The sequence below is a fragment of the Poecilia latipinna genome, unplaced genomic scaffold (genome assembly GCF_001443285.1).
Source record: "Poecilia latipinna isolate Pla-1442-1.1 unplaced genomic scaffold, P_latipinna-1.0 Scaffold111, whole genome shotgun sequence".
Classification (NCBI taxonomy): Eukaryota; Metazoa; Chordata; class Actinopteri; order Cyprinodontiformes; family Poeciliidae; genus Poecilia; species Poecilia latipinna.
Genome location: NW_015112727.1, coordinates 5835 through 33813, shown reverse-complemented (window position 1 = coordinate 33813; position 27979 = coordinate 5835). Strand labels below are relative to the sequence as shown.

Genomic DNA, 27979 nt, shown 5'->3' with positions numbered 1-27979 from the left:
ACTCCCGTGGAGAACCCATCAACACCGTCCATCAATGTTGGAGGTGTCAGAGAAGACGGGAAGGTTACGAGGCCCCGGGGCCCCGCTTGTGAAAGATCTGGGTGGATTTTTCCTCTGATCTTGAACTCTGTCCACAGATGGTAAACAAGTTTGAGAGGATGAACTAATCATTTGTCAGATCACCGTAAAATCAGGTCAGATGACAACATGCTGACTGTTGACATCTCGACTTGTTTTCTGTGAAAAACAAAGTCGGTACCAAGTTTACGTAGATCTGTTAAACTTTTTGCAGTCCGTTTGTTTTGATGCTGAGACAAAAGATTAATAGCTGAATCCCTGCTAGAAATGTACATGTGTATATTTGTGGTAAACAATAAATGTACAAGTTTTGATTTTAATTTTTTTTTACAGTGCATCAATTGGTGCCGAAAACCGAGAGAAACTTCTGAAAAGAAAAGTCCAACTCGTGAGTTTCAACTATTTTGACGTTGCACGTTGTTTTACATAGTTGCTGTTAAATAACAAGATAGGTTACTATAGCAACGCAGATGATACACAGCTCTTCATAACAATGTTGCCAGTGTAATCCATTCAAGTGTGTAGAAATCAATGCATGGATGTACCTCATAAAGAAATAAAGAAATAACTTTCTTTGTTTCAGTTTCAATTGGTCAAATAATTAAAAACACAGTAGAAGATTAAATTCATGGTTGTGAGGAATGTTTGTAAACTTCTATTTGAAGCTGTAAGTGTGGAGATCCTTGTTGATAATAAGAGAAAGGGTCAAAACGACCCAGCAGGAGGAAGACACGCTCGTGGTCTTGGTGTTCCGGTTCAGACAATGTTCTATTGGGAAACCCTGCAGCTAAATGGCTCAAAATGGTTTATTTACTTTGAACATGATAGCAATATAAAATAAGGAATTCAAAAGACACATATTTTTGTACCACAGTGCTTGAAAAGGAGTAGGAAAGAAGTTAGAAACTTATGAACTCCCACCTCATAAACTCATACAACACTTTCAGATGGAGTCTCATTAATAAAACAAAAAAAATTTAAAAAAATTTAAAAAAGGACTTAAGTTAATTAGTTTTCCATTTTATCTGGGTTTACATATGTCTAAATATATACATCCATATCCACACACTCATCTGCCTTAGCCTTAATTTACATAAACACATTAGTGTTAACTCTCACCCACATTTCAATATCTTGTGAAAACGACCTCCTTATATTTCCTTTTAAATTGTATTCAATTTTGACTTGTTAACTCCTCATTTAACTTGTTCAGTCATTTCACATCATGAATTGAAATAGAAAAGCTCTTTCCTATTGTGCGTATATTATGAATCCTTAAGTTTGAGAAAGTTATATCTTCTCTTCTCTTTCAAAAAACATGCTCTGTAGGAGCTCGGGTAACAGTTTATTTGAGCCATTTTAAATTCCACCAGATCTTCAAATGTTATTCTAGATTGTAAGAAGATTTTAAGGTTTCAGGAACATGTTTAAAAAATGCCTGATCTCCAGTAGATCACAGCCAGGCCCCAGTTTAAAGACCTTTCAGCCTTGAGTGGCCATGACGTTATGGCCTTCCAGGCTGTAGCCTAACATTTAGACTGTTTGAAATAGCGATGGCTTTCTGATCAGTTCTAAACTAGAAAAGGGGTTTACCGGTGATGAATAACAGTAAATACATCCAATCCCTCTGCTTCTCCTCCTCCTTGGGCCTCTCTCTCTCTCTCTCTCTCTCTCCCTCTCTCTCTCTCTCCCTCCCTCCCTCATTGTCCTCCAGCTCACCTCTCCTCTGCCCCTCCATTGCTTAGTCACCACATGGATGTGTCATTGTTTCTATCACTTTCTGACTTTCATGCCTGCTGAAGCACAGCGAGAGCATCTCTGTGGTGCCAAACCCATGAAAAGATACAGGATTCACTTCTGTCCAACCCCCTCAGCCGCTCCCCCCTCCACTCCAAACAACAGGACCTCCTCATTCCTGATGGATGGCGCCACTTTCCACAGCCAGGGCCACAGCCCACATGGCGACCACACCTCCACGGCACAGGCTTAAAGCCTCCGGATGTATAAGCGAGGGACCATAAGGAGACGAGGAATCGGAGAGAAGATGAAGATGGAGCTCGCCGTGGTTAACTGGATGGTGGCAGCAGCAGGGTTTCTTCTGCTCTGGGCCGGCGGTGGCTCTGCAGCGCCTCTTGAGTGCCACTTCAACTCCAGAGGTGAGAAATCCTATTTCATCTAAATTAATACTTTTTTTTTTTTGTTTTTTAATGATCTGAACTATGTGTTGTCCCAGCTCTGTGTGAGTTCGAGGGGAGGCAGTACGCCCTGGGGGAGACCTGGATGGATAACGCCTGCATGCAGTGCACCTGTTTGCACCCTGTTGGAGTCGGTTGCTGTGAGACGTGAGAAACACAAACACCCAGAATCGCTCGGTGTCCAGATGCACACAGTCCATACGTAACAGTGGAGGCACTCGTTCCCCTGGCAGGCATACGTTACAGGAATATTTTCCTTTTGCCAACACGATTCTGTTTAACATTAATGCTACGGAGCGGCACAGAGACTCAACTCCGATAGAGAAGCTATGAACCTGAAGATTAGGGCAAAGAGGCCTGCTCATGTTGCCACCATAAGACAAATGATCCAAAGAGCAGAAGAAACATGCAAAAATTATGATCAGTAGGAATGAAAGTTAGTTTGAAGAGTGTAAATATTTTTTTTATGTTTTTTTTTAAAGTAACCCAAATGATCAAAAAATAGATTGTTCTTTCACATTATTTCAATGATTTTTCTTTATTAGATTGTTGTCTAATATGTAATTTAAATTTACAAAAATCACGACATAAATATATAGATATGTGTACAGCATTGTTTTTTTTACTCTTAAGGCGGCCCTAGTGCTGAAAAAGTATTTTTAGTTTAGTGTTTTACAAATACAATAAAGTTTTAATGAATTTAAAATCTTTGATAAGGGAACAATAATTCAATAATTATTAATTAATTAATTGCAGCTTTGATCAGTCTAATTTTTCCCTTTTTAATTGATTTATCTTTTTTTTTTTTTTAACTACAAATAATAAACTGTGAGTCAACCTGCTTCATCCATGTCACTTACCCATCCGCAGTGCAAAGCCACATAGTATTTTCTTACGTTGTCCAACACTCCCCATTAGTGGAAAATGAAAACAAGCATCACAGGAGTAACTAACATTTAAATTATACTTATTTTGTGCGTGCTTGTGCTGCCACTCCTTGGTAATGGCGCCCTGGGTTGAGAGTCGTATCCATCTAGAGCACACAGTCATGGTTTATAGCTACATTTTCTGCACGTTTGAACAGCACACACGTTAAAAACATGCAGCGTAAGGAGGAGTACACAAAGACTGTTGTGTTGACCGTGCAGGGTGCATCGGCCGGTGGACTTCCCTGCCTGGTGCGAGGTGAGGGTGGAGCCGGTGACCTGCAAAGTGTTCCTGGTCCAGACAGCCGACCCCCGCCTGCCGTGCACCCCGGGCGAAACGGACAGGGACCCCAGCCACGGATCGCTGCAGCTGCAGCTCGACGGGGGGATCCGTACGGAGACCAACAACAGCTTGACCTGCACCTAAATATCAGAAAATGCCTTTTTGTTTTAATGAACCTATATTAGACACCGTCTGTGAGTCTTGGCCTACATCCGTATTAGGAATCTGTCTTTGCAAAACAAAACTTCAGAAAAGCAGCCTTTTGTGTTTATGTATGACATTTCTCACTTAGCATTCTTCTTGCAAGTATTAAAGTAAATATTCTGCATCTTTTTAAATCTATTTTATTTCTATAATCAGCCGTGCTTTAAAAATTCAGTAAAACCTTTGCATATTTGACTGACTCAATATTCGTTGCTAAACAAAACTTTCGTCAAAACAATCTAGTAATGTAAATACAAGAAAGAATGCATACGTTATATGTATTTCTGCTCACCTGTTTTCTGCTGTAACTCATTTAACCTGGAGATGACACTCTTGTGTAAAATAAATAAAAGAAATTTGAGGTTAAACTTTTAATATATCCTTGTGGTTCTTACACGAGCTCAAAGAAAATAACTTGTACAGAGAAAAGCGTCTTGTATGAGTAATGCTGGCTTCAAATAAGAAAAATAAAAGCTGTTCGTTCATAAAGCAGTCTCAGAAATAAATAAACACCAAAAGGAAAAGGTTGCATTTTTCAAAAAAATTTAAAAAGCCAAAAAACGAAAAAGGCGACATATACAGTTTGTTTCAATACAATTTGAATCCACCAACTCTGGATGCTTATTTCTTCTGGAAATATGCAACTCTGTGCAAATATTAGTTACCTGTAAAAGGAAAACACACACACACACACACACACACTCACTCACAAGAGTCTTTAAAACTGTGCAGCTCTGGAGGTCAGATGTTGATGCTGTTGGTGCCAGTGAACTGGGACACATAGGACGCCAGCGCCGGGTTCGTGGGCAGCACTTTGACGGGCAGGTTCCAGCTGAAGGTGTCCACGTCGACGTGCTCCGCCCCGGCCCAGACGGTCACCTCTGATTGGTTCTGAAGAACGGTGGGCGGCTCCATCGGCTCACGGGCCGTGACGAATTCAAAGTGCAGGCGCCACCTCAGAGTCACTGAAGAGTGAGAGCAAGGAGAGTCGATGAAGATGGCGTCTAAAAACTTTTAAAGTAAGATGTTTGATAAATGAATTGCTAATAACAAAAGAGGTAAAAAAAAAAATCCCTACTAATGCAATAACTGCTACAGTTGCAACAAATACTACGAGAAATCTGTAGTGTTTGCAACCTTCATATAGAACAGATAATTAAATATTAATGCAGGTATGACATCAAGCATGAATGTGTAAATTAGAACCTGTTTCTAGAAAAAAACTTAAATAAATTAAAACTTGTGCACCCAAATATTGTTTTGACGTATCACTTGAGGTATAGTCTTTCCTCTAAATCTTTAATTTATATTAAATTAATTCCTCATTATGAGCATAGCTTACTTTTTAAGTGGAGGCTTCTAAAAATATGACTACGACTGAAATCAACTTGAACATTTCTGATGGTCTGAAACTTTCAGAGGGATTTTCAAAAGCATTTTGAACAACTTGACGTTGGAACATGACCTTCCGACTGACCGATGTCTGTGCTGAAGCCCGGCGTCACGTTGAGTGGTACGGGCAGAGAGAAGTGGCTGGAGGCGGTGTGGAGGCAGGACTCGACGTGCCGGCCGTGTCCGGTCACGCTGATGGCCTGTTCGGGTCGCCGCCGGTACTGCTGCTGGATCTCCTCCTCGCTTTGCAGGCTCACCGAATACTAGGACATATTCGAAGCGTTTTAGAGAATAAATCTTGGAAAGCAATGCCACAGCTGCAACAGTAAACTCACCTGCAGGCAGGGAATGTCTCCCTCGGAGAAGTTGAAGGTGCCGACGATATCCTCCCCCAGTCTGTAAACGGTCTTAAAGATGCAGAACTTTGCCACTTTTCCTCGCGTGTTGGTGATATTAAACATGTCTGGGTTTGACGAAGAGCAGAGGAAATGTGTGTAAAGTACAAATGATGGAAAGGTACAACAAAAAAAAGATAGCTTTGTTTTGATCTGATCCACTATTAATGTTTATATAAATACATATATGTATGTATCTGTAGAGTGACACTGAACAGTTCTGTTTCTGAGTATCTTTAAATAAAAAAGACAATAGCGAAAGAAATAACACAAAAGACAAAAAAAAACTAAAATAGAGAAAAATAAATAAAGTACAAAAAAGAAAGAAAAATTAAAAGAAACATAAATAATAAAAATAAAGAGAAATAAAGTACAAAAAACAGAAAGAAAAATAAAAGAAATAAAAAAATAATTAAAAATTAAAATAATGAAAGAGAAAAACAAATAAAGACAAATCAATCAATCAATAAATAAAGAAAAAGGAACAAAGAAACTATAAAAAAAGAAAAAGAAAGAGAAAAGAAGACAAGAAAAAAGAAAGAAAGAGACAGAGGAGGAAGCAAAGAAAGAAAGAACGAAACAAAAAAGGAAGTAGAGAAATAAAAGAACAAAGAAAAAGAAATACAAAAAGAAATCAGAGAAGAAAGAAAATAAGAAACACACAAAGAAAGAAAGATAAGCTGATAAAAACTTACGAGGGCATCGTCTGGAGGTGGTGACCATCAGCATGTCCAGCGCTCTCTCCAAAGCTGTCGCGTCTCGCCGGCTTGCTTCCTCTTCCTCCAGAAACGGGTTGGAGGGAGAAACCTCTTCATCCTGAGGAAACGGAGGCTCTGGCATTCCTGCGGGCCAGATAAGAAAAAGTCAAACTTCATCAGTTTTTACTCTTCACTGAATTTCCTCACAAATCTAAAGAACAGAGGGTCGGACAAAATAAAAGCGAATGCGACCGGAGGCGATCCAAAACTCGCTCACCCTGCAGAACCAGGACCCTGAAGGGAACTCGGAGCAGCTTGATGGGAGAGTTGACCCGCTGACAGCCGATGGTCAGCTTGTAGACGTACTTCACTGCCTGACCGCGAAAACTAGGAGGTCCGTCTACGGGAACCAGCTCGCTGTAGGAGTCTGTGACAGCAGAGATAAAAACCAACAAAATGAAACTGTTGTGAATGTGAGACAGACGCAGAAATCAGGACATCCAGCCTGTCTTAGCGGCAAATACAAATTTTAGCCAATTTCAATCGCTAGTTCAGAACGATAACACAGGTAGTCACGGGACGCAAGTGAGTTTTACTAATATTCTGGAAAAGAAACAAAATAATTAGAGTTGATATTTCAAACTAGCAAGAATCTTAGATTTGTTGGTAGCACAATTAGCTTGTAGTGCTTGTGCATGATGCGTTCACTGACCAGATATATATTTTTTAATTTTACACCAGCCAGTAAGAGTCAGAGCCAAAATATTCTATGCTCAAATGTGAAACCCCCTTTAGACCCAATATTTAAATTTTATTTAGCAGGAAATTAGCAGGGAATTCATAAAGCTGTACAAAAACAACCAATAAACCTCAAAGCAACAACAGAAATCAGAGACTGATTCAGTCATACAAGAGAAAATTGCTTTAGGTGATCTCAGGTATATGTGGATATGTAAAAGATGCAAGGATTAAAAAAAAAAACAAAAAACAAAAATAAAACACAGAAATCATGTGAAAATACGTACACGTTTTGCTTTCTCCGGGGTCAAGGCGCAGGTCACAGAACAGTATTTTGGGAGGTGTGTCCAGCACACACTGCCCTCGTTCTCCTGCAAAAAATAAAGGTGAAGACTTAGTGGCACATTCTAAATCCTTATCTTTGGACCTACTATCTAAATGTATTTATTTATTACTAATAAGTTTTTGCCAAATTCCCTTTCAGAGATATCCGTTCTTAAAAAAATACATATATGCCGTAGGGCTGAAACAATCAATCAGGCTAATCTTGATGAATCAATTACCAAAATAACTGTCAACCAACTTAGTAATCGGTTCACTGTATACAGGCTCAGCATTAATTAAGTCAAAACTGTACAGAAATGATAGATATTTACATTTAAGTTAAAAAGAAAAAAAAGCTTTGTGACTATGTTCTACCCAGATAACATAGCTTTAGCTTCTCCCAGTTCAAATTCTGAAAAAAAAAAGAAAAAAAAGAAGAAAATCCCCTAAAATAACCACCAGGTCAGCCCTTCATTGTATTGACGTTGAGTTGCATTATTTACAACAAATGATCAAGCGTACACTAAAGAAAAGTTTTAATTGCATTTTAGGCAACAATAGTCTTGTCTTATATAACAAGGGAATTACATTTGTTTATCTGCAATATTTTAATGCATTTCTAACATTGCATAAAAAATGCTTAAATGAAAATCTGCAAAATGTGCCACTTTTTTTCTCCACCATTCATCAGGGAAAAAAACAAACAAACAAACAAACAAAAAAAACGATAGCTTAATCAGTAACAAAAATAATCATTGGTGGCAGTCCTGATAAGTTGCAGATCTGATATCGGACACATGAATCTGGACCTTTGGCCCCTCTCTTCGATGGCTCACCTCTGTTTGGAATCAGCACGGTGTCGCTGTCGGCCTGGACGTCCTGCTTGTTGCCCTGCGCCGGCAGGGCCACTCTGTTCTCACTGGCATGAAACTGGCAGTGGATCTGGGCGCTGGCCCATGCCAACATCTCGCTGCCACACAGAAGACAATGGTTACACCGGGGCAGGCTGACTGACTGAGATCAACATTAGCATTCTTCAAACACAATTATTAGCACCCCTCCGTATAAATATGTGACAATTATCAGTGAATGTTTTATTAGAGAAGCATACTGGCAGTCTGAAAAAAAAAAAATCTGCTGCAGCTCTGCAACAGTGAGCTTTGGAGATTTCCTCCCTCCACATTGTCCCCACTGTGTGCCAAGCTAAATATGTTATTGCTGTGCTACTTCCGCTATTTGTGTGATTTGCTTTTTTCAAAGTGGATTGTTTGCACCTGAAGTTAAAAATAAAATTCACAATGAGGAATCTTTTTGTTATTACAGTCTCCGTCCTTGGTACAAGCGTCCTCAAGAAAGGAGGACAAATATAGTGTTGATATTGTAAAAAGCAAAATAGAAACTTGGACTTTTATTTATTTGTTTAGTTCTTAGATTTTGAAGCTTAGATTGTTGTGTATATTTTTCATACCCTTTCTTTTTTATGATATTTGATTTAATCCTAGAATTAGTGCAATTTCAGGTCTTATTTCTATTTATTTATTTATCTTATGGATAATATACGTTTTATAGTCAACTTTACTTTTACCTTCTTCAGATCCGTTTTTGGTTTTTCATATCACTACAAATAAAACTGCAATTACTTTTCTCTGTGTTACTTTTTTATGCCATCTTTCAATTAAAAAGGACACATCAAATAATTTTTATGATATATACTTAGTTAATGTTTTGTGCGTGAACTCTTAATTGTTTCCAAACTTTGCAAAGCACTTTAAGATGCATTCAACTGCACGAAAATTGCTCTTTAAATAAATTCGGTTGGCTTTAATTAGCTGACAATTTTCTGTACACCATCATAGAAGATAAACAACACATCCATGTGATAAAGCCATATCATTTGAAAAATAAAAATAAAAAATCCCACAGGAGAAAAGTTGTACCTGCTGGCAGAGGTGGAGAGGTGAGACATCGGGTTAGTGAAGGTTATGAGGCACTCCAGGAGCTCCCCGGCCAGGAACACGGGGCCCCGGGCCATGGAGGCCACCACCTCGATCATCTGTGCCGTTAGACAAAACCAACGCTACCTCAACACATCTCCAAACGCTTAAAAATAAAAACTAGAGACAGCTGAACATAAACTACAACACTGTTTCCGAGCCTGTGACTCTCTCCACTAGCCAGTCAGTATGAAGAAGTTAACTTCTTCGGTCTCAATTTTTTTTGCTGGATTTTGTTGATTATACAGCAAATTGGTTTTACATACCTCGACGTCAAGCGAGCTTGCAGTAAGACTTTTAAGATTCTTAAGTCAAGAGAGTGCCTAAAATTTATTCTTTAGGCACATTAAGACAATTTTACTGTGTCTTTGGGTAAACTAAGCATAGCTCTCCCTCCCTGCTATCGCCGAAGCTACAGTAAACAAAACTGAAAAAAAAAATGGATGCCGTCCACTTCCGCTTCTGCGCACCAAATCACAAACCATGGAAAAATAAAACCTCTCTAATATTTAGAAAATACAAAAATACAAGTCATTTTCTTAAAAATAATGGTTGTTTTAAAACACAAATTATATTGTCTGTCTTATATATTTTATATTGAAAAGTTAAAAGAAAAAATAAATTCACAGGGAAAGTATTTGTGTCGGCCACGTTGTTTGTAGGACGACGAATATTAGAAAGCACCATTTGTCATAGACGTAAAGCAATATAATTGATCACAATAATTATTACGTCTATTCCAATTGTCAGTAGTAGGGACACGAAAGTGAAACTATGGGATGGAGCTAAATGCAGGGTAAAACTTATTAGAGGCTCAATAAGAGACATACAACTGGATATGAGGTTCACCTTTAAGCAGAGCAATGACTCCAATACAACATAAGAATGCTTAGACAAAAGCACAAGTTATCTTAGAATGGCCTAGTCCAAGTCTCCTTATTTCTCAGTTTCCAAATCCTAATTTCAATTGAGAAAGTATGGCAAGCAGTAGCAGTTTCTGATGACATGCAGCCGCCCAGGGCGTCATGTTGTTCAGGGGGTGGCATGAGCCTCGGCTCCCTTTCTGCTTCCACAGGCCAAGCTGTGAATGTCATGACAGCGCACCATTGAGGTGAGAAGCAGGGTGAGGTGTTCACCCAGGGCGCCAAACCGGTTAGGACCACCTGAAATGGCAAGTCCTAAAAAAACAGTTTTTAGTTATTTTTGCAAAGAAGAATGAGGGTGAAACATCTGTGTCTACATATGTAAAGTTGATGGAAATATTCCTTAAAACTTTCCAACCTGTAAAGTCCAGCAAAGTATAGGGCTACTTTGTTCTAAAAAGTATTGGCACAGGGGGCTAATTATACTACAGTACAATACAACATACCACATTTCAGGTTTTTATTTCCTTCCACTTCCACTCTGAATCATTAAGTTTGTGGTTGCGACAGGAAAAAACAGGATATGAACACTCTTGTGAGGAACTGCTGATTCCTTCCACTGAATTTACGAGTTATGAAAACCTTAAAGCTGTTGTGTGCTAGCCTCCTAAATCTATCCATGTCTAGAGTCTAGCGGAAAACTCGTCTCACTGGCTTGTCATCAGTCCTAACGGAAATCACATGGGCTTTAGTCAAAATCCCGGATTTCGACTAAATACACAAACAGCTTGCCATAAGACATGCACCAAATTACTACGGGGCAATTGCAGAGCGACAATGGCAGAATACTGATGAAAACGTTATAATTAAACGGAATAATATTCGTACATACTGACTTACAAATGAATTAAAACATACTTTATACAGCTGTGAAGTACGACAAATTGGAATTTACATAACCTCTGTCTCTTTTTTTTTGTTAAAATGGTACAAGCTCATCCTTACATTTTTTTTGTTTTTGCTCAGATCTCCAGAGTCACAATTGTCAGGCACAGTTTACTTCTATGACATTTTTCAAAGGTTACTTTAAAACTCATCGACATGAACAACAATGTTGTCGCTGCAGTACATTTACTGAATGTACAAATTGAACGTACATGACGCTAACCACAGTGAAACGAAATGTTTTCCAGCAGTTTCAAGGGAAGTCTGTCACTGCAAGTCAAGACGCGGGTAAAAATTAGCTTCCGCAGAGCCGATAGAAGATTTACATTTTGAGCTCCTCCCTGAAAAGAGCTACAGCCTCTTTAGAGAGGTCGGCTTTCCGCTATGTCGCGTTGACGCTGCAACTCAGGTATTTTCTAAGCAAATACAGACAATTCGTTGTGGTTAGCAGGCTGCGTCGGGTTTCGTTGTACCTTATCCTCAAAGCAAATGGATGTTTTTAAGCTATTACTTGTTCACTAAGGAGGTAAAAAAAAAAAAAATGCTGGGAGTATTGTCAAATGTAGACGTGTTGCAATTCTAGAGATGTTTGCTGCTGAGAAATAATCTCTCCATAAGGCTTTCTGGATACATTAACTCATGTTTTGTGTTAATCGTGTTGTTTTGCTCTCTTTGCCGTATTGCAGGAGCTCATGCTAATCAACAGAAGGTTCTTCACCACTTCCTGAAGAAGGGGCGAATCCACACTGGAAACCCCATTGAGATGCTCCCACTGCTGTAGCAGAAATATGGCACTAGAGCTTCCACCCTGAAGAGCAAACATTTCCTGCTCATGTGTCAAGAGTCCATCAGGTCACCCCCTTTGACTCATCCAATCCAGTGTATTAGTTCCAGTGGAGAGACACCTGTAACACCTTATACCTCTGTGTGGTGAAAGCCCTCACTGAGCTTGTTCAGTTTACTAAAGGTGGTGGCAGCTCTCTGTGTATAAATCCCACTCACCACGTTTTTCAGCTCCTTCGGGTTAAAAGTTGTGCAGATATGACCTCGGAGTGGGGCGAGAAGTCCACGGCGGACCTCATGAGCAGATACGCCTCTAAGGAAATGGGACAAGGGGTGCCCAAAGAGGGGTGGCGGATCTGTCTGGCGCACGAATTCAAGGAGAAGAGGAAGCCCTTTCAGGCCAAAGATGTCTCGCTGTCCAATGTTGTGGATCACATCGGCCTGGGAATCAGGTAAGACACAGAGATCATTCAAAATGCAAAAACAAAATGTGTTAAACCAGTGTTCAGAAGCTCTTCTAATAAGATACCTACACAGTCTTGGTATAAAACCATTGCCATTTTGGTGTTTTCCTTGTAGCGGAGCACCAGTGACATTTTCTCTGAAGAACAATGGAAGAAATATTTCCAACTACGGAATCTAGATCTGCTAAAAGTCCAAAGTTCAGAGTGTCTAGTTGTTCTCTAAATAAATGCAAAACCTCTCCTGCAGTAAAGGATCCTAATAGTGTAATTTTAAAGTTACATTCCGGATGTTGCATTTTGGTCTTGTTGAGAGAAAGGCTTTGGAGTCCTTGCATGATACTAATATATCAGATTCCAAAAAAACGGCAGTGGTCACTTTTGTTTCTTTTAGGAGACAGATCAACACGAAGCAATCCAGGCGGAAGGAAACTAAATGATGCTTAATTTTCTAAAATGTTTAAAGTTTGGAGTGCACTTGTGTACAATCTCATCCGCCTCTTTTACTCAGATATCCTTTAAATATAAGCCAGTGCAAATATTTGCCTTCAGTAGTCGCCTAATTAGTAAATAATGTGTATTTCATAGAACATCGAACAAACGGTATCTCAAGTTCTGACGATGTGTGAAAAAAGTTCAGTGGGTATAAATAGATTTTCAGGGCGCTGCATAGATAAAAATACCCCAGTATGAATGCTCTTGATTGTGCAAAGTATGCATATTCAGCAGCTTTCGAGCAGCCCACCATGCAGCCTTTACTTGCTGCAATCAAATTTATGTTGAACACGCGACTCGAGCAGCGCTTCATGTTTTCATCAGCCATTTTCTCTATAAAATATGTCAACATCGTGCTTACAAACCTAACATGACGCAAGTGTGAGGGTTTCTTACTTTGGGTGCGAACACAATGAAGTTGTTTCATTTCTTTATTTGTGCTTCCCTGAGATCCTCCGAGTTCCCTAAAAAACAGTTCAAACGGTCACTTCGGACCATGTAGGAACCGCACTGATCGTACAGGGTGTGCCTCAGTCGGCCCTGTTGCCATGGCAGCTTTTGTTAATTATTGCAAAGATTTATGGCATCATAACTGGTGCGCTGAATAAACTTTGCTCAGAACATCGCCTCCAGCTCAGAGTTGGAGAATATCTAGACTTGCAGTCAATACTGTTGTTGTTGTTGTTGTTTTTAAAGATATGGTTACTGGGAGTTTTCAGCAAGTTGGCAGCCAAAGCAAAGCTCCACCTGGGTTGGGTTCAAGGTTGGGACTGTGTTCACATATCTGGACTGGGTCGGCGACCATTGTTTGCATTTCAGCTAGGCTGCAAACAGCAGTGTCCTGACTATAGCCTGAGACTGCAGTGGCTTCAAATGACACGCTATGGTCGACTCCATTCATCTCGGCCTCAGTGCAGCCTGAGCTTTTATGTGGAGGTATTGTTCACAGCTGGTTGCTGATGTCAGACCTTCATTGTCAGCAGACTCACCATGCCTGGATGAAGTGTTCATATCTGTTGAACTCACTGAGAATTTTACCTTGGCGGACATTTCTGTTCAGCCCCCTTGTGTGTGATGCCCTAAAGTAAAATTCTGCACAAAAATTTGTGTTGAAAAGTTATGTAATCAGTGATCAGAATCCACTTTTGTGTTATGCAAGTTCAGTATAATTTCAGCTATTCTGTGAGGAACTTGGAGGCCTTAAGACAGACGTAAGCCTGTAGTAAAACTTGACAGTTTATGTTCAGGTAGTTTCCTCCTTTCAGTCGGACAGATGTTGAGATGTTTTGTATAAAAAAATAAAAAAAAAAAAAAAAGAGGTCAAAAACAATCAGTCTTTAGATTTGCTAAGCTGTTGGACACATACCCTGCAGCAAAAAGAGGTCCTAGCAAGTTTTGACTCAGGAGGTTTGAATAAAGGCAAAATAGAAATGTGTGCTGCTGGAATTCAAATGATCCACTTTTCACCGTTTTGTTTTTACCCCCCTGATTATTGCAGTTTGCAAAAAAAAAAAAAAGCCTCACATTATGTTATAAAATTGTAATAAAGCTGCTAATCCTTTGTTGATCTTTCACAACAACACACAAATAGGGAATTGTGTCGCCTGAAAAAATGTAGGTTAAGTGCATCGTGGGCTGTTAGTTCTGTGCATCAGCAGTGCTGAGCGTATTTCCTGTATTAGAAAACACAACAGACACAGCTTTATGCTGCTGCTTTTTTGTTTTTGCATATTAACAGAAAATCCGTCGTGTTTCCATTCGGAGCTCGGAGCATAAACAGATTATTGACTCCGCTCCGGGCACTGCAAGCAGCTTGAGCGGTTTTGTTACATTGCCTAATTAATATTTGACTGGGCAGCCCCGGCGTCACGACTAGACACACACGTCTGTGAGCACACTACTAACAGCGCTCAGATGAAGTAGACCTGAGACTGTGAGAGCGCTGGCCTCGTTTTACAAGTCCATCCTTTGTGTAGTTGCACAATTCCCTCTATTTTCTCTCACTCTGTGTGTTTGTGTGTCCCACTTTGGCTGAGAGTCCTAAAGGCCTGGAAACTCCTGTAGCTCCAGAGAGCAGAGAAACAAGAACAAGCTGGGAGAAAATGTGTTTGCTTATTACCACTTCAGGGCTTTTAAAAGTAAAGTATACTGCTTTTGTCTAAATTACTCATGTTGTTCATTTTTTGTGTGACATTTCGACATGTTAAGGAAGGAAAATTGTCAGTATAAAGAGGAGGCTTTCTGTGAAGGGGTATGAATACTCGTCTGGAACAGTCAGAGCAGGGTAACCGGTCAGTCTGTGCCGTGCAGATGTGCTATCTTACGGTGGAGCAGCACTGGAAGAAGGCGAGGTCATATAGCTGAGATAACACACAGCAGAGCCATAAACACTTATGTTTATGTGGAACACACATCTAGACGCATCAAACGATGCAAATGCTGATGTAAATTCAGTATCTGGAAGTGTGGATAACACGGACTGAACGGCTTCGTTCACTTCCTCCACTGCCATCGCTAAAACTACTGACAAATTATAATCCTAAGGCGGCGACAAAAATCATCACAATGGTTCACAACTTCACCTTCTGTTCACTGGTTAAAATTCTACTGAATCCAAGTATATGGGAGAAACCTCACAGAGCTGTGAAGGGAGATGAGAATCAAGCAGAATTGTGTAGGAAGGCATTAATCATCTTATGGACTAACCCGCTGGTGTAATCTTGTTGACATGCCATTAACTTGTATAAAATTTTTAATTCATTGCCCGTTTTTCCCCAGCATTGCGCCTCCTCATTCTTCTAATAAATTGGCCAAAGAAGAATAAACTGGCTCACATCTTCCTCACTTAAAGTGAAAGTGCAAAGTTTTCACAACTTAACTTTCCTCTGCATGTTTTCCAGGTATCTTAAATGGTGGTACAAGAAGACTCAAGTGGAGAAGAAGGCTCCGTTCATCGATATGTTTCGAGCTCTGCCTCTACGGCAAATATATGGTTGGTTTGATTCGGTTATACAGAAGAAAAGTAATTTCACGTTATGCTCTAATGTGAAATAAAGGCATCTCTACTGCCTTCAGTAGAGATGAGTACAGTGGCAACAGTGTCTCTCTGATGAAGGCAGAGTTTGTCTGTGAAAGAAAAAAAAAAATTAACAGTTCATGTTCATGCTGGACTTGAAGGATTATAATTGAATAAACACATCTTTTAATGAAGTTACTTGATCTCAAAATCTGCACTTAATTTAAGTACGTTTATTCAGTGGTTAAGGATTATTTGTTTTATCAAAATAAAAGGTGCCACAATTGTTGTCATTTCCAACAAATCACAGGAGACAAATGTAAATCTGTTTTTCTCTTAGCACAACACACAGGTCAATTTCTTTTATGCACTCTTCAAAGGCGGGAAGACAATACATTTCACCATTTAATAAGTGTCAGTGTGCCTGCTTTAAGACATGGTTACTGGCCTAAATTTGTGAGGATGGGTGAGGAAATGCAAAAATGTATCCAGAGCTCAGTGTTGGACAACTGCAGCATTGAGTGGCACAACTACCATTTATCCAAAACCTTTTGGAAACATCTTTACCAGGAGGTCAATAAATCATTAGACAAACCTCGCTGGATTTGTTTAAGGCTCAACTGGAATTGCTTTTTAGTTATCCTGCAGAGCTGGACTAAGTTTATGTAAACCTTCATGTTTTCATAGAGTTGGGATTAGCCGCGAGTGAGCTCATCCATTTGTCCTTCCTTTGACATTCCTCTCCTCCTTCTGCCGGCATGTTCAGGTGCTCCTCTCGGCGGCATCGGAGGCGGCACCATTACAAGAGGCTGGAGGGGGGAGTTCTGCAGATGGCAGCTAAACCCGGGGATGTACCACTACAAAACCGTCATTGCCAACCAGGTACCTCATAACCCAAAAGTCTTTTGCTTTGTCATCATGATGGGGCATCTTGACTGGGAATGCAAGGAAACTGGGCCTCTTTTTGCTTTTGTAGTAGACTAGAGTAAACACAGGATGATATGGTTTTTGTGGAATAATAACAGTACAAGAATCTCGCACGCTGGCGTAACAACAGACATGTTGCCCAACCTCGCCAACTGTACTTTGATAATGACTAACAAGAGTGATGGGTAGCTTCCCATCACGACTGTTAGCGTTTTTTAAGGCTGGAAATATTTCTCAATAGCCCTGTTTGACTTTGTTATGCGTAAGGGAAAAGTATGACAGCTTTCTTTCAGTCTTGCCAGGAGAGAGCAGCAACTAGCCGGTGAGACGCAGTGCACACTTTAGGGAGCCCATACCAGAGGTGGGCTGCGTACGGGTTTCAGAACCGCCAAAGTCTACTTTCGTGACACACTTTCAGTGAGACACTGTGAGTGGATTTTTCTTTCCAGCTGTATTGAGCATAGAGTCACTGTCTGTTTTCATGAAGTCCACTTGCCAAATGAAGGATGCTAAATGTTTACAAATTCACATGTTTAGATAATCTTCCAGTTGTTGGTTGTGGAAAGTGAAGGAACGCCACTTGTCAATCGTCTTATGCAACACTGTTTGAAGTCTAGAGGAAGCTAGTGGCAGCTATCTTGGCAGATAGACTGATGATATTTCTTCTCGTATCAGATCATTACACTTGAGCTACACTGTGAACAGCAGAGCGATTAAAAATGTTCATATTGTTCCCAGAGGAGTTCAGGTCAGATCTTTAAGGCCTTTGCTGGCGAGCCAACCAATGGTGTACATCGATGTCCGCAGTGGTGGATTGTCCTGCAGAAAAATTTTGAACATTTGCACAAAATAGTTTGTTAAAATCCTTGCAGAAGGAAAATCTTGATCAGAACTTTGTCTTGACAACTAAAAGCCTGTCCAGTGCGTCTGTGTGTTCATTCAGACTGTGTAAAAAAACAAAAAAAAAAACAACAACTTGCCGTTTAGTTGAAGTGCAATCACTGAGTCAGGTTTAATTTATTGTAAATTTATAGCACACAGTTATTTATTGAGATGCCATCTTTATTTATGAACTGAAAAACTTTTTCTTGGAATTTCCTAGAGTCAGTTTTCAGGAAAGTGCGAGAAAAACTTGTTTCTTTCCCAATCACTATTGTTCCTAAGAATCTGCTGGAGGCAGACTTGACTGCAGAAGTGTTTTTACAGCTGATGGTTACGTCTTGCTCGTTCTGCATAGTTAAGCATCTCCTTCTCCTGTTGCAGTTCACTGTGTGTTTGCGCCGTGGAGGACAAACGGTTTACCAGCAGGTTCTGTCCGTGGAGCGTCCGCCAACGCTGCAAGGCTGGAACTGGGGCTACTGCGGAGAGTACGCCTTCTATCACGCCTTGTACCCACGCGCCTGGACCGTGTACCAGCTGCCGGGCCAGAACGTCACCCTCACCTGTCGGCAGATATCCCCCGTCATCCCTCATGACTATCAGGTCGGTGACTTTTCTCTTACTGCACGCTCGGCCTTAAACATGCATCCGTTACACAAATTCTAACAAGGTCTTTCTGGAAATGTAAAGTTGTTGATGCCTCCGCTGTTTATACAGTATGTTCTTCTTGACTCATTAGGAAAGCACTTAGTCTTTTCATATTAACAATTTAGTATTATGCAAGGTTGGAACACATATTGAGAGATTCCTGTTTGGTCAGATATTTTGGATCGATTTCCTGTTTGACCCAGTTGCAACATGAAGTTCACCAGATTATCCTGATATTTTAAAGATATCATAAAGCCGTGAACCATATAAAGGCTCCAATGAGTTGGTGTGAGAAATAATTTAAACATTTAAGACTGAGGATGTAAGCAAGTTCAGACGAGCAGCAGATTTCACACGGTCATTTCTATACTTATGAAATTCAATGGCCATCTGCCTCACTTGGAGTTCTTTTGTTTTTCCCATTTTGAAGAATAGCCATCAGAAACAACGTAACAGGACATTAGTCTGCAAAAAATTTGCAAAAAACAAATGAACAGACCCCTGTATTTATTCACACTAACGCATAACTGTGAATTTATTGCAAAATTCACAGTTTCCACAAACTTTGTCAAATATATTAAGTGACTGCTAATTCCCACCTGTTAGCAGTGGTAGTTAGCATTATTTTTACTTCTACTGCACTACTCCGTCAGCCTTAACTTGATGTCAAATTATAGTTTGTGATCGAAATAGCCATTAAAAAAAAAAAAAAAAAAATTATATATATATTTACCATCATACATAAGCGCAAATGTCATAAAATGCTGAGGAAATATTTATAAATGATAAAAAAAAAATATATATATATATATATATATATATTTACCATCATACATAAGCGCAAATGTCACAAAATGCTGAGGAAATATTTATAAATGATTAAAAAAAAAAAAAAGAAAAAAATCAAAAAAACAATAGTGAAATCCTGGGCTGACTGGATTACTGTGGCTCTGGTTATTTGGATAAAACCAGTTTGTACTTAACCCAGGATGTTCTCCCCTTCACTCTGAGTAAATTAGCTCAGATTAAACATTGAAATCATTTATATCCCTCAGTAGCAGCTGAGTTTATTTGAAGGCTTTTAACACATCCTCACCTACGGTGTCGATAAAAATATTTGGGCGCTCTCATGACTTCAGTCCAAACTTGTCATAAATCTCCACCATGACCTTTAGCCTCTGAGGTGAAAATCACTCTGTCAGGTTTATTAATACCATGTCCATGGAATGAGAGCTTACAGAATCAGATTCTTGATCAGGTCAAAGTGAGAAGCTAGACAGTCAACACGTCATTTTTATACCGAGGACAAAGGATCATAAACACACGTGACATTCTGGCTCCTTTTTGCAGCTGTGGAAAACAATGGCTAACCTTGGGTGTGGCGCACAGACAAAAAGAAAAGGCAAACATAAAAGGCAAACCATCAGATTAATAAAGTTATAAGATGTCAGTCTGAAATTACATTTTCCACCACACCAAAAACAGATTTAAAGTTCTCCTAAAGCTTTTTCTGTACACAAGAGTTGTTTTTTTTTCTGTATGGTTTCCATGTCTGAAGCAACCTGTTGAGTATCGTTGCCTCTCCTCAGGACTCGAGTCTCCCAGCGGCAGTATTTGTGTGGGACATAGAGAACAAGAACGACTACGCTCTGGATGTCTCCATCATGTTTACAATGGTCAACGGGTCGGGACACAAGGACGACAAGAGCGGCGGCCACTGGAATGAGCCGTTCCACCTGGAGAAGGACGGGGAGGCGGTGTCCGGAGTCCTGCTGCACCACTGCACCGCGACGAACCCCTACACCCTGTGCATCGCCGCGCGAGAGCAGGTTCACTTCATTTATGTTCTCAGAAGCAAGAAATAGATTAATCGCACGCTGAATTAAAACGAGCTCAATAATTTGCATTTGCGTGATTCATTGTCTTCCTCTTTTCTGTCTCGTTTTCTACCAAAACCTGGATGACAAAAGTCTTCATTCTGGTGCTTTGGTCTCATCTAGCCCTTTTTTTTTTTTTAAGGATAATTTTGTTTTCAGAAACTTCATATTTTATTTAATTGTTTCTGGTATTCTGTTTAATTATTTTGGATATTTAAAATGTCTTCCAGTTCCAGTGATCTTTGAGGATGTGTTGTTGCATTATTATGCCATTACCATTATATCACTTGAAAATGGTCTTAAAACAACAATAATATCGTGTATCGCTATAATTTCTGGGACAATTTATCGTCCAGAAAAAATTATCGTCACAGGTCTACATAGGTGTATCTTGATAAAAGTAAAGTAACTGCACTGTGGCTAGTCAGCATCTTCATAGTTTTTCTACCAAATATCCATTTCTAAGAGATTAAACTGAAGTTTTTAACCTTAACAGGCTGACAGGGAGGTGAGCCATCAGACGGCCTTCAGTCCAAAGGGAACCTGCAGCGGTCTGTGGAGCGACTTGATCACTGACGGACGACTGGACTCCCCCACAGGTTAATCTGCTAGCTGATCCTCTGAAACGTGTAAATGGGACCAAACCAAACTGCAGTGTTTTTAATGCAGAAAAAGATGAAATGAGAGAATTAAAAAAAAGGTAGTTTAACTAGAGGACAAAAGCTGCCCAGGACAACTATGTAATATTTAATCACCCCCTAAATGTACCTAGGTGAACGTCAGCCGATATGCAACGCCAAAATTATTCATTCAGTTTCAAGAATTCATATTTTACAGACTATAATAAGCAAATCTCACTTTTATACTCTTTTGTCTACTTTTCTATTTAAGTTTAAAATAAATTCTTCATTATTTGATGAGATGAGAGAGGTGTTTGGATTGTTCTTTAGACAGATGAGACCAAAGCCAAGATGGCCGCCACTCCTGTCAGCCATGACGGCTAGAACGACTTTTTATTTTTTACAGTCATGGAGGAGTTATGATTTTGGCACACTGCAATCTTTGAGTCAACCAGAAACTCCTCTCTACATCAAAGCAGTTATTGTTGCCAGAAGTACTTCAACAAGGCATTAAATCACAAGGAGTGATTCATCTATTAAAGAAAAGTTAATTTGTATGCTTGAAATTAAACTTAAATCATTTTAGAACCTCATAAAGAACAGATCTTTTTTATTATTATTTTGATGTGATGCAAAAATATCTAAAATTGAAAGTTTTTCTTTTTTTAAAAAAAATACACCCAATAAAGATACATTCAATCAATACTACGGTTGTAATTTCTTCTGACCCAAATGTGGATAAATGAAGGTGTCAAAGGTCAGGTGATCATCTTCATCTCAGTGAAAGGAGCTGAATTAGACAGAGATGCTGTTTACTGTCTGATTCACCTTCGTCACCTGTTGATCTGTGCAGGATCCAGCCCACCAACCCAGAAGGGAGAGAAGGTAGCAGCTGCGCTGGCGGTGAGCTGCTCGGTGCCGGCTCTTAAACTCAACAGCCTGGAGTTCTGCCTGGCCTGGGACATGCCCAGAATCACCTTCGGGTCCGGGGAGAGGGAACACGTCAGGTGATTCTTGCGTCGCAGTAGTCACAGTTCAGGGATCTGAAATCGTGGTTGTAAGGATGTAAATGAATTTCCATCACCAGGATTTAACATTTAGTCGTCTTAAATTAGTTTGTTTTTACATTCTTTTGCGATCTACAGTTGTAAGAACTTGATACTTTCCGAAACATGTAACACTGCACTTATTTTACCTGTTTACTTGGTTTGGCTGTTGAGCTCCAACGTCACATAGGCAAAGCATACCTCCTCCCTTGTTTGCTTTGCCGTCGTTCTCAGGTTACAGAGCAAGAAGAGCCCACTAGTCCCGCCTTAATTTGTTTACCCATGGTTTAGATCAGAGTGGTATTCCTCATTACTTATTCGCCTCACATCCCACCAGAGCCAGTCACTTTTCTCTTAAGTGCAATACATGAGGAAAAAGGCAAAAACCCCAAAAACAACAAGCATTTCTTTGGGATAAATAATAGATGTTTGTCCTTAATCTCTAACCCTGACTTATCTTGGACGTCTTTATTAAACAAAGTGTTTTTTTTATTTTTATTTTTTATAGGAGATATGCTCGATACTTTGGGGACAAAGGAGATGCATCTCCGTCCCTCAGCCATTACGCACTGACACACTACAAACAGTGGGAGAAATCCATTGAGGAGTGGCAGAGACCCATTTTACAGGACAGGTACTTTAGTTTCAGAAGATGCATCTCAATAAAATGAAAATACTGAAAAGTTAAATTAGCTCAACACTTGAGTAAAAAAGGTAAAACTTTTATATTTTGTATAAGTGACATATTTCAAGTGTGTTTCTGTTCATCACCACAAAAACATGACAAATGGATGGATTTTCTTTCTTTTTTTTTTGCTTGTAGCTGTTTTGTGATTTTGCATAAGAACCTTCTGTTTTTTGGTTTGTCTTTGAATTACGTTTCTCCCATGCGTCCCAGTTCTCTCCCGCCTTGGTACAAGTCTGCTCTGTTTAACGAGCTGTACTTTGTGGCGGACGGAGGAACCGTGTGGACGGAGCTTTCGGAGGACGCTGACATCAGCGGCGGTGTGCGCAGTGAGGACGGCGGTCTGCCAGCTCAGCCTGCTCTCGTCAAGGAGTACGGCCGATTTGCTTACCTAGAAGGTAGGCAAAAGGAGAATCATTAGTTGGTTAAAATGCACAAATATTCACTGTTTTGTTGTTTTATTTTAAATCCGATAAAACGTTCAGACAGCAGCGATGACTTTCAGATTGAATAAAATGTTGCCCTGTTTTCCAGGTCAAGAATACAGAATGTATAACACGTACGACGTGCACTTCTACGCCTCCTTCGCACTTATCATGCTATGGCCCAAGCTAGCCTTGAGTGTGCAATATGATATTGGTGAGTGAACTCTTAGAGCCCTTTCCATAACCCGACTGTTCATCAACGATCCCTGCTAGACCAGTTTTAGGCCATCAGTCTCCACCAATCGTGAAAACGTGCTCCATCTTTTAACCCATCAATCTTCCCTCAGCTGGCACCGTGGTTCAGCAGGATCCTACAGAGAGGCTGCATCTGATGAACGGCCGTTACTCTCCTGTCAAGACAAAAAACGTGGTGCCTCATGACATAGGAGACCCAGGTAGGGGAGAGACGATCCAGATAACCTCACTGTGAGAGCATCCCAGTGGATTACTCCAGTCGTTTACGACTAAAGTACATAATAAACCTGACTGATGCCTTGTTCTTTACAACTAACTGTCTTTATAAGGCTCTTATGTGTTTGACTTTTGTATATACTTTTGATTATACAACACATTTCTCTACCTAGATGACGAGCCTTGGCAGAGGTTAAATGCTTACCTTATCCACGACACCGCAGACTGGAAGGACCTGAACCTGAAGTTTGTCCTGCAGGTCTACAGGGACTTTCATCTGACCCAGGACAGTCAGTACCTGCGGGACATGTGGCCCATCTGCCAGGTTTAACTCTTTATTCATTGTTTAATCAATGTTTACTTCAAAATGTCCATCCAGGTATGGGCCAGTATCAGATTCTTGCTGTATAATGACCCTAAAAATGTATAAAATATGAAATGAAGCTACAGTCTATAACATGATCTAGTAGCTTTCAGCAGCCTGCTTATTGGCAGAGAAACCTTAAGCCACTTCTGCAGTTTATCTGCCTTCTCCACAAAAGGACTTCAAACTGTCAGAAGATAAAAGGAAACATTTTTCAGTTTTGAAACTGTAACCTTTCAAAAACCTCAGTCCGAGTCACTGAACCTGAACAAACCATTCTCCTTCGGCACAGAATAAATAGTTCTGTGAAATGTTTACAGAAGGATGGGAACTTAAAAGGACTCTTATGCGAATGACTGAGTAAAGTACTCACAAATCAATGTGACAAGCTCATGTACCAAACTGTTAACAGAGCTAGCATTGTTCCTGCACTTGCAGCAAGACACGTCATGAAGAGGTGAACTTTTGCACAAGGAACCAACATGGATTATTTCGCTCGACAATAATCTGCTTTAAACTCATCCAGCTTCTGTACCAAACCATATTATGAGGTTGTCTTAATTTACCTGCTTTGGTTCTCTGAGGATTAATGATACATAATGTTTAGGCTGTGATGGAGTCTGAGTTGAAGTTTGACCAGGACGGAGACGGCCTGATAGAAAACTCTGGATACGCAGATCAGACGTACGATGGCTGGACTGTGACTGGACCGAGGTGAGGCCCGGTTTACTCAGACGGGGTCGGCTGAAGTGAAGCAGTTTTCCTAATAGGTGTTCTGGAGTCCTTACAAGTGCAGCTGAGCTACAAGTTTGCTGATGTTTGGTCTCTTTGTGTCCTGCAGTGCGTACTGCGGTGGGATGTGGCTGGCGTCCCTGTGTGTGATGTGTAAAATGGCCAGACTGGTGGACAGTGAAGAGGCTTACAGGCGTTACAAGGACCTCCTGGAGAGAGGCAGTGCAGCCTTTGATAAACTCTTATGGAACGGTACGCTCCAACGTTTATCTGTCTGGGAGTTTCACATTTTATCATTGAGGTAGAACATCTTCAGATCTACAGAGTGATGAAGTTGAGCATACTTCAAATGACCATTTAGCATTAAGTGCAGCTTGTATCATTCTTTTTTTTCCCTTCGATGTTTAGGAAAGTATTACAATTACGACAGCAGCGGGAGGGCGCTTTCTAACAGCATCATGTCTGATCAGTGTGCCGGACACTGGTTCCTCAGAGCATCTGGGTTGGAAAAAGAAGCATACCAGGTGAGTTAAACATCCTCCCATCGATGTTATTATTAAATGTGTTACCATTAATGTATTTTTATTTGCCTTTTAAAGTATCTCATTAGAAGAGGTTGATGAAAACTGCAAAATTACTTCCTCAAATTTGCAAAAAAATAAAAACTTTACACTCGCTTAAGGTGTTTTATTGGCATTTCCAAGAAAGAGAGAAGATGGAAACGCATTTTTCCAAATGAATTCTGACATAGCGGATACTTCCATCCAGATGTGATGGTCTGAAATTTTTCAGTACAGATTTCCAGTACGGAGATGTGTGTCAACTTTTATTTGCAAAGCAGCTCAAGCTCAGTATGGCTGAGTGGAAAGCATCTGTAATAATCGATTTTTGTGTTTGACCTGGATCAATATGCAGTGATTTAGATAATTTCATTGTATCTCTGGCTGTGTCTTTAAGGGCAAAACACTCAGCACAAGTCTCTTTTACAGCCTCTGGAATTGGCTTCATCCATCATCTCCCTTTAACTCAGAGCAGTTTCCAGGGATATGAATGATTTTTGCAAAGTGCTGCATGACTTTTGTAAAAGTAGCCCCAAAGCCAATGCTTTCCAATTCATTTTTATGCGAATGTTGCCTTAAAATCCGGTCCTTTTTTTTTTTCCTTCCAGGCATTTCCCAAAGAAAAGATCCGGCGCGCACTGAAATCTGTCTTTGACTTGAATGTAATGAGCTTCTCTGAAGGCCACATGGGCGCCGTTAACGGCATGCGTCCTGAGGGAGTGCCCGACCACTCCAGCGTCCAGTCAGATGAGGTCTGGATCGGAGTTGTGTACGGGCTGGCAGCTACTATGATTCATGAGGCGAGTGGAAGTTTTAATGGAGTAAAGTGTTTGATAAAGTCTGATGCCTTTGAGGTCAATACTTTTTCTGATCTTCTTTGAAGACCAGCTGTGAAGTTAAAAACGAGTCTCTTCTGTGATTATAAGCAGTAAATAAAATAAATCTAACTTTTCTTTTTCAGTTTAACACACTTTTTGCTTTGCCACATGTCACATTAAGTCCACTGAATTAAGGTTTTTGCACAATTTTTATTTCAATTTTAGACCTCACCATCGCTCTGTAAGAGATTGCTATGGCCATCTTGTAACTTATGACTTTTGGAGATTATAAAACTTGAATACTAGTTTTAACACTGTAAACAATAATACTTTCACCTTAGTGAGAACTTTATTTAAGAAGCTCTTCTTAAGTTATGTTGATAAAGAGGAATTTCTCTCTTCATACCAATGAAGGCAGCTGAGGCTTTTACCTCTGGTGTTTCTAAAGGGTTTATTTTAGGCCCAGGATTGTTTTCATTGTATAAGTTGCATGTCAGCTTGTACATATAAAAAAAATGATAATGTAAAACCTTTATTAAGATGACTAAATTAACTCATTGATGAATATTTTTGAAGTTCTCCCATTTAAGAAGTCGGACTGTTCAAAGCTCAGTTTGCTGTTTTAATGAGTTTGATTCAGATTTTTAAACATTTATAAATATCTTAGTTTTGTTACCAAAACTACTGTTTTTCAGTTAGACCTCCTAGCCAAAGTAAAACCCTGTTCTTCCAGTTTTGTGGAAGTGAAAATAAAATGAAACACGGTGGTGGCAGGATCATGCTTTTCTTTACAAAGGACAGGGGTGGCTGTTGAGTTTATAGGAAGATAACTGGAGCTAATTACCAAATAATATTGTTTTTGTCACATTTTTAACAAGATAATTCAGTACAACTTTGTGGTAGTGTTTAGGCAACATGGACATTAATGTGTTTTTGTTTTTCTTTGTACCTTAGGGTATGTTGGAGGAAGGTATGCGGACTGCAGAGGGTTGCTACCGAACAGTATGGGAGAGGCTGGGGATGGCCTTCCAGACTCCTGAAGCTTACTGCGAGAGGAACATCTACCGCTCACTGGCCTACATGAGGCCTCTTAGTGTTTGGGCCATGCAGCTCGCTCTGGACACGTCCCAGAGGGACAACACTGTTCTAGCTAAAACCGGAGACAGCGGAGACAATGGCGAAATCAAAACCTGATGTATTACCTGCTGAAGAAAAACAAAACGGCGATTCTCAACAAAATTAACTGGGAATTCCTTTCTCTTTAGTTTGTTTGGCTCAGTGGTTCATTGTCTAAATCGGACACTGTTATAATTAAACAATCGTGTGTTAAAGGACTTTTCTCATGGCACTGCAAGTTGTCTTACACTTTGTGTGGTTGGGCATTTCTAAAACCAAGTCTCCATGTAAAGCAAGTTAACAATGCCATCTTTTGTTTCAGCAATATGTTGTCACATTGTGCACATGTACATATGCAAGCACTACATTTGATAATATGCCAATAGTATTTACACATTTGCAACGTCTGTATGTAATGTCAACTCCAGTTGTTAGAATGCTGTTAAGCAGTGAAATGTGTGATGAGTGGTATTTAAATGTATGGAAAAAATATTAACTTTTATTGTTATTAAATAGAATTTAGTGCCTTTGAGCATGACTGTAAGCATTCAGTACACACATGTTGCTGCAACTTGTTTTTTTCCCTAAATGATAATGACAATCGCTCGGAATAAAGGACTGAAATTTAACACAATGTTTTTTAAATGGAAATACCAGGCAACAAGGTGGTTTGAGCTGCTAACCTTCTCAGATATTTAATCCTTTAAACCTAGCAATCTTAGGTAATGCTAAATTATTATAATGACCATAAACTGAACTTTGTCACATGCATCCTGCAACAGCAATAAGGCACACAGATACCGGAGGAAAGTCCAAATCATCCTGCCTTTAGGGACGGAGAAAATGACGAAGAGGGGAAAACCAAACTGATTTCAGAGTTCCGAGTTCAGTCCCATATGCGGAAATGCTATGCTGCAACAGAACATTTTCTCAAAAATAATTAAGGAAAATGATTTGTCAGTTCTTTCAAAAACATTTTCAAATGGATTTTTTTTTTTTTTTTTTGCAAATAAAAAGTCAG

General features: G+C 39.8%; 3 protein-coding genes across 6 annotated transcripts; 2 read left to right on the top strand and 1 right to left on the bottom strand.

Annotated features, from left to right (window-relative positions):
• Nucleotides 1–1777: 1777 nt before the first annotated feature.
• On the top strand, nt 1778–4054 carry msmp1 (microseminoprotein, prostate associated 1). The gene is made up of 3 exons (XM_015027932.1): nt 1778–2234; nt 2312–2420; nt 3422–4054. The coding sequence occupies exons 1-3, from the start codon at nt 2078–2080 to the stop codon at nt 3624–3626; spliced, it is 471 nt and encodes a 156-aa protein (XP_014883418.1). The 5' UTR covers nt 1778–2077; the 3' UTR covers nt 3627–4054.
• On the bottom strand, nt 4046–9671 carry rgp1 (GP1 homolog, RAB6A GEF complex partner 1). 2 transcript variants are annotated; one of them, XM_015027930.1, is made up of 10 exons: nt 9492–9671; nt 9171–9290; nt 8070–8203; nt 7197–7280; nt 6449–6598; nt 6169–6315; nt 5414–5541; nt 5164–5341; nt 4381–4651; nt 4046–4343 (listed from the first exon to the last, which is right to left on the bottom strand). In XM_015027930.1, the coding sequence occupies exons 2-9, from the start codon at nt 9284–9286 to the stop codon at nt 4428–4430; spliced, it is 1161 nt and encodes a 386-aa protein (XP_014883416.1). In that variant the 5' UTR covers nt 9287–9290; nt 9492–9671; the 3' UTR covers nt 4046–4343; nt 4381–4427. The 2 variants fall into 2 exon arrangements, with proteins under 2 accessions (XP_014883416.1, XP_014883417.1); XM_015027931.1 differs by having other exon boundaries at nt 9171–9286; nt 9494–9671.
• Nucleotides 9672–10316: 645 nt separating this feature from the next.
• On the top strand, nt 10317–27587 carry gba2 (glucosidase, beta (bile acid) 2). Of its 3 annotated transcripts, none has more exons than XM_015027929.1 (18): nt 10317–10338; nt 11722–12270; nt 15675–15766; nt 16557–16672; nt 17981–18199; nt 19834–20073; nt 20618–20720; nt 21595–21748; nt 22296–22421; nt 22686–22870; nt 23007–23111; nt 23245–23352; nt 23542–23693; nt 24340–24446; nt 24574–24716; nt 24873–24988; nt 25633–25824; nt 26797–27587. In XM_015027929.1, the coding sequence occupies exons 2-18, from the start codon at nt 12077–12079 to the stop codon at nt 27034–27036; spliced, it is 2592 nt and encodes an 863-aa protein (XP_014883415.1). In that variant the 5' UTR covers nt 10317–10338; nt 11722–12076; the 3' UTR covers nt 27037–27587. The 3 variants fall into 3 exon arrangements, with proteins under 3 accessions (XP_014883415.1, XP_014883413.1, XP_014883414.1); XM_015027927.1 differs by lacking the exon at nt 10317–10338 and adding an exon at nt 11337–11444; XM_015027928.1 differs by lacking the exon at nt 10317–10338 and adding an exon at nt 11455–11561.
• Nucleotides 27588–27979: the final 392 nt, after the last annotated feature.

What these genes read in the sequence shown, in the direction of transcription:
- msmp1 (XM_015027932.1), top strand. Translation starts at nt 2,078, where the DNA reads ATGTATAAGCGAGGGACCATAAGGAGACGAGGAATCGGAGAGAAGATG. An exon ending in GTGCCACTTCAACTCCAGAG is followed by an intron (nt 2,235 to 2,311) that starts GTGAGAAATCCT and finishes GTGTTGTCCCAG; the next exon opens with CTCTGTGTGAGTTCGAGGGG. An exon ending in GGAGTCGGTTGCTGTGAGAC is followed by an intron (nt 2,421 to 3,421) that starts GTGAGAAACACA and finishes TTGACCGTGCAG; the next exon opens with GGTGCATCGGCCGGTGGACT.
- rgp1 (XM_015027930.1), bottom strand. Translation starts at nt 9,286, where the DNA reads ATGATCGAGGTGGTGGCCTCCATGGCCCGGGGCCCCGTGTTCCTGGCC. An exon ending in CTCTCCACCTCTGCCAGCAG is followed by an intron (nt 8,204 to 9,170) that starts GTACAACTTTTC and finishes TCTGTGTGGCAG; the next exon opens with CGAGATGTTGGCATGGGCCA. An exon ending in CCCCGGAGAAAGCAAAACGT is followed by an intron (nt 6,599 to 7,196) that starts GTACGTATTTTC and finishes CTGCTGTCACAG; the next exon opens with ACTCCTACAGCGAGCTGGTT.
- gba2 (XM_015027929.1), top strand. Translation starts at nt 12,077, where the DNA reads ATGACCTCGGAGTGGGGCGAGAAGTCCACGGCGGACCTCATGAGCAGA. An exon ending in AAACCGTCATTGCCAACCAG is followed by an intron (nt 16,673 to 17,980) that starts GTACCTCATAAC and finishes CTCCTGTTGCAG; the next exon opens with TTCACTGTGTGTTTGCGCCG. An exon ending in TCATGACATAGGAGACCCAG is followed by an intron (nt 23,353 to 23,541) that starts GTAGGGGAGAGA and finishes TTCTCTACCTAG; the next exon opens with ATGACGAGCCTTGGCAGAGG.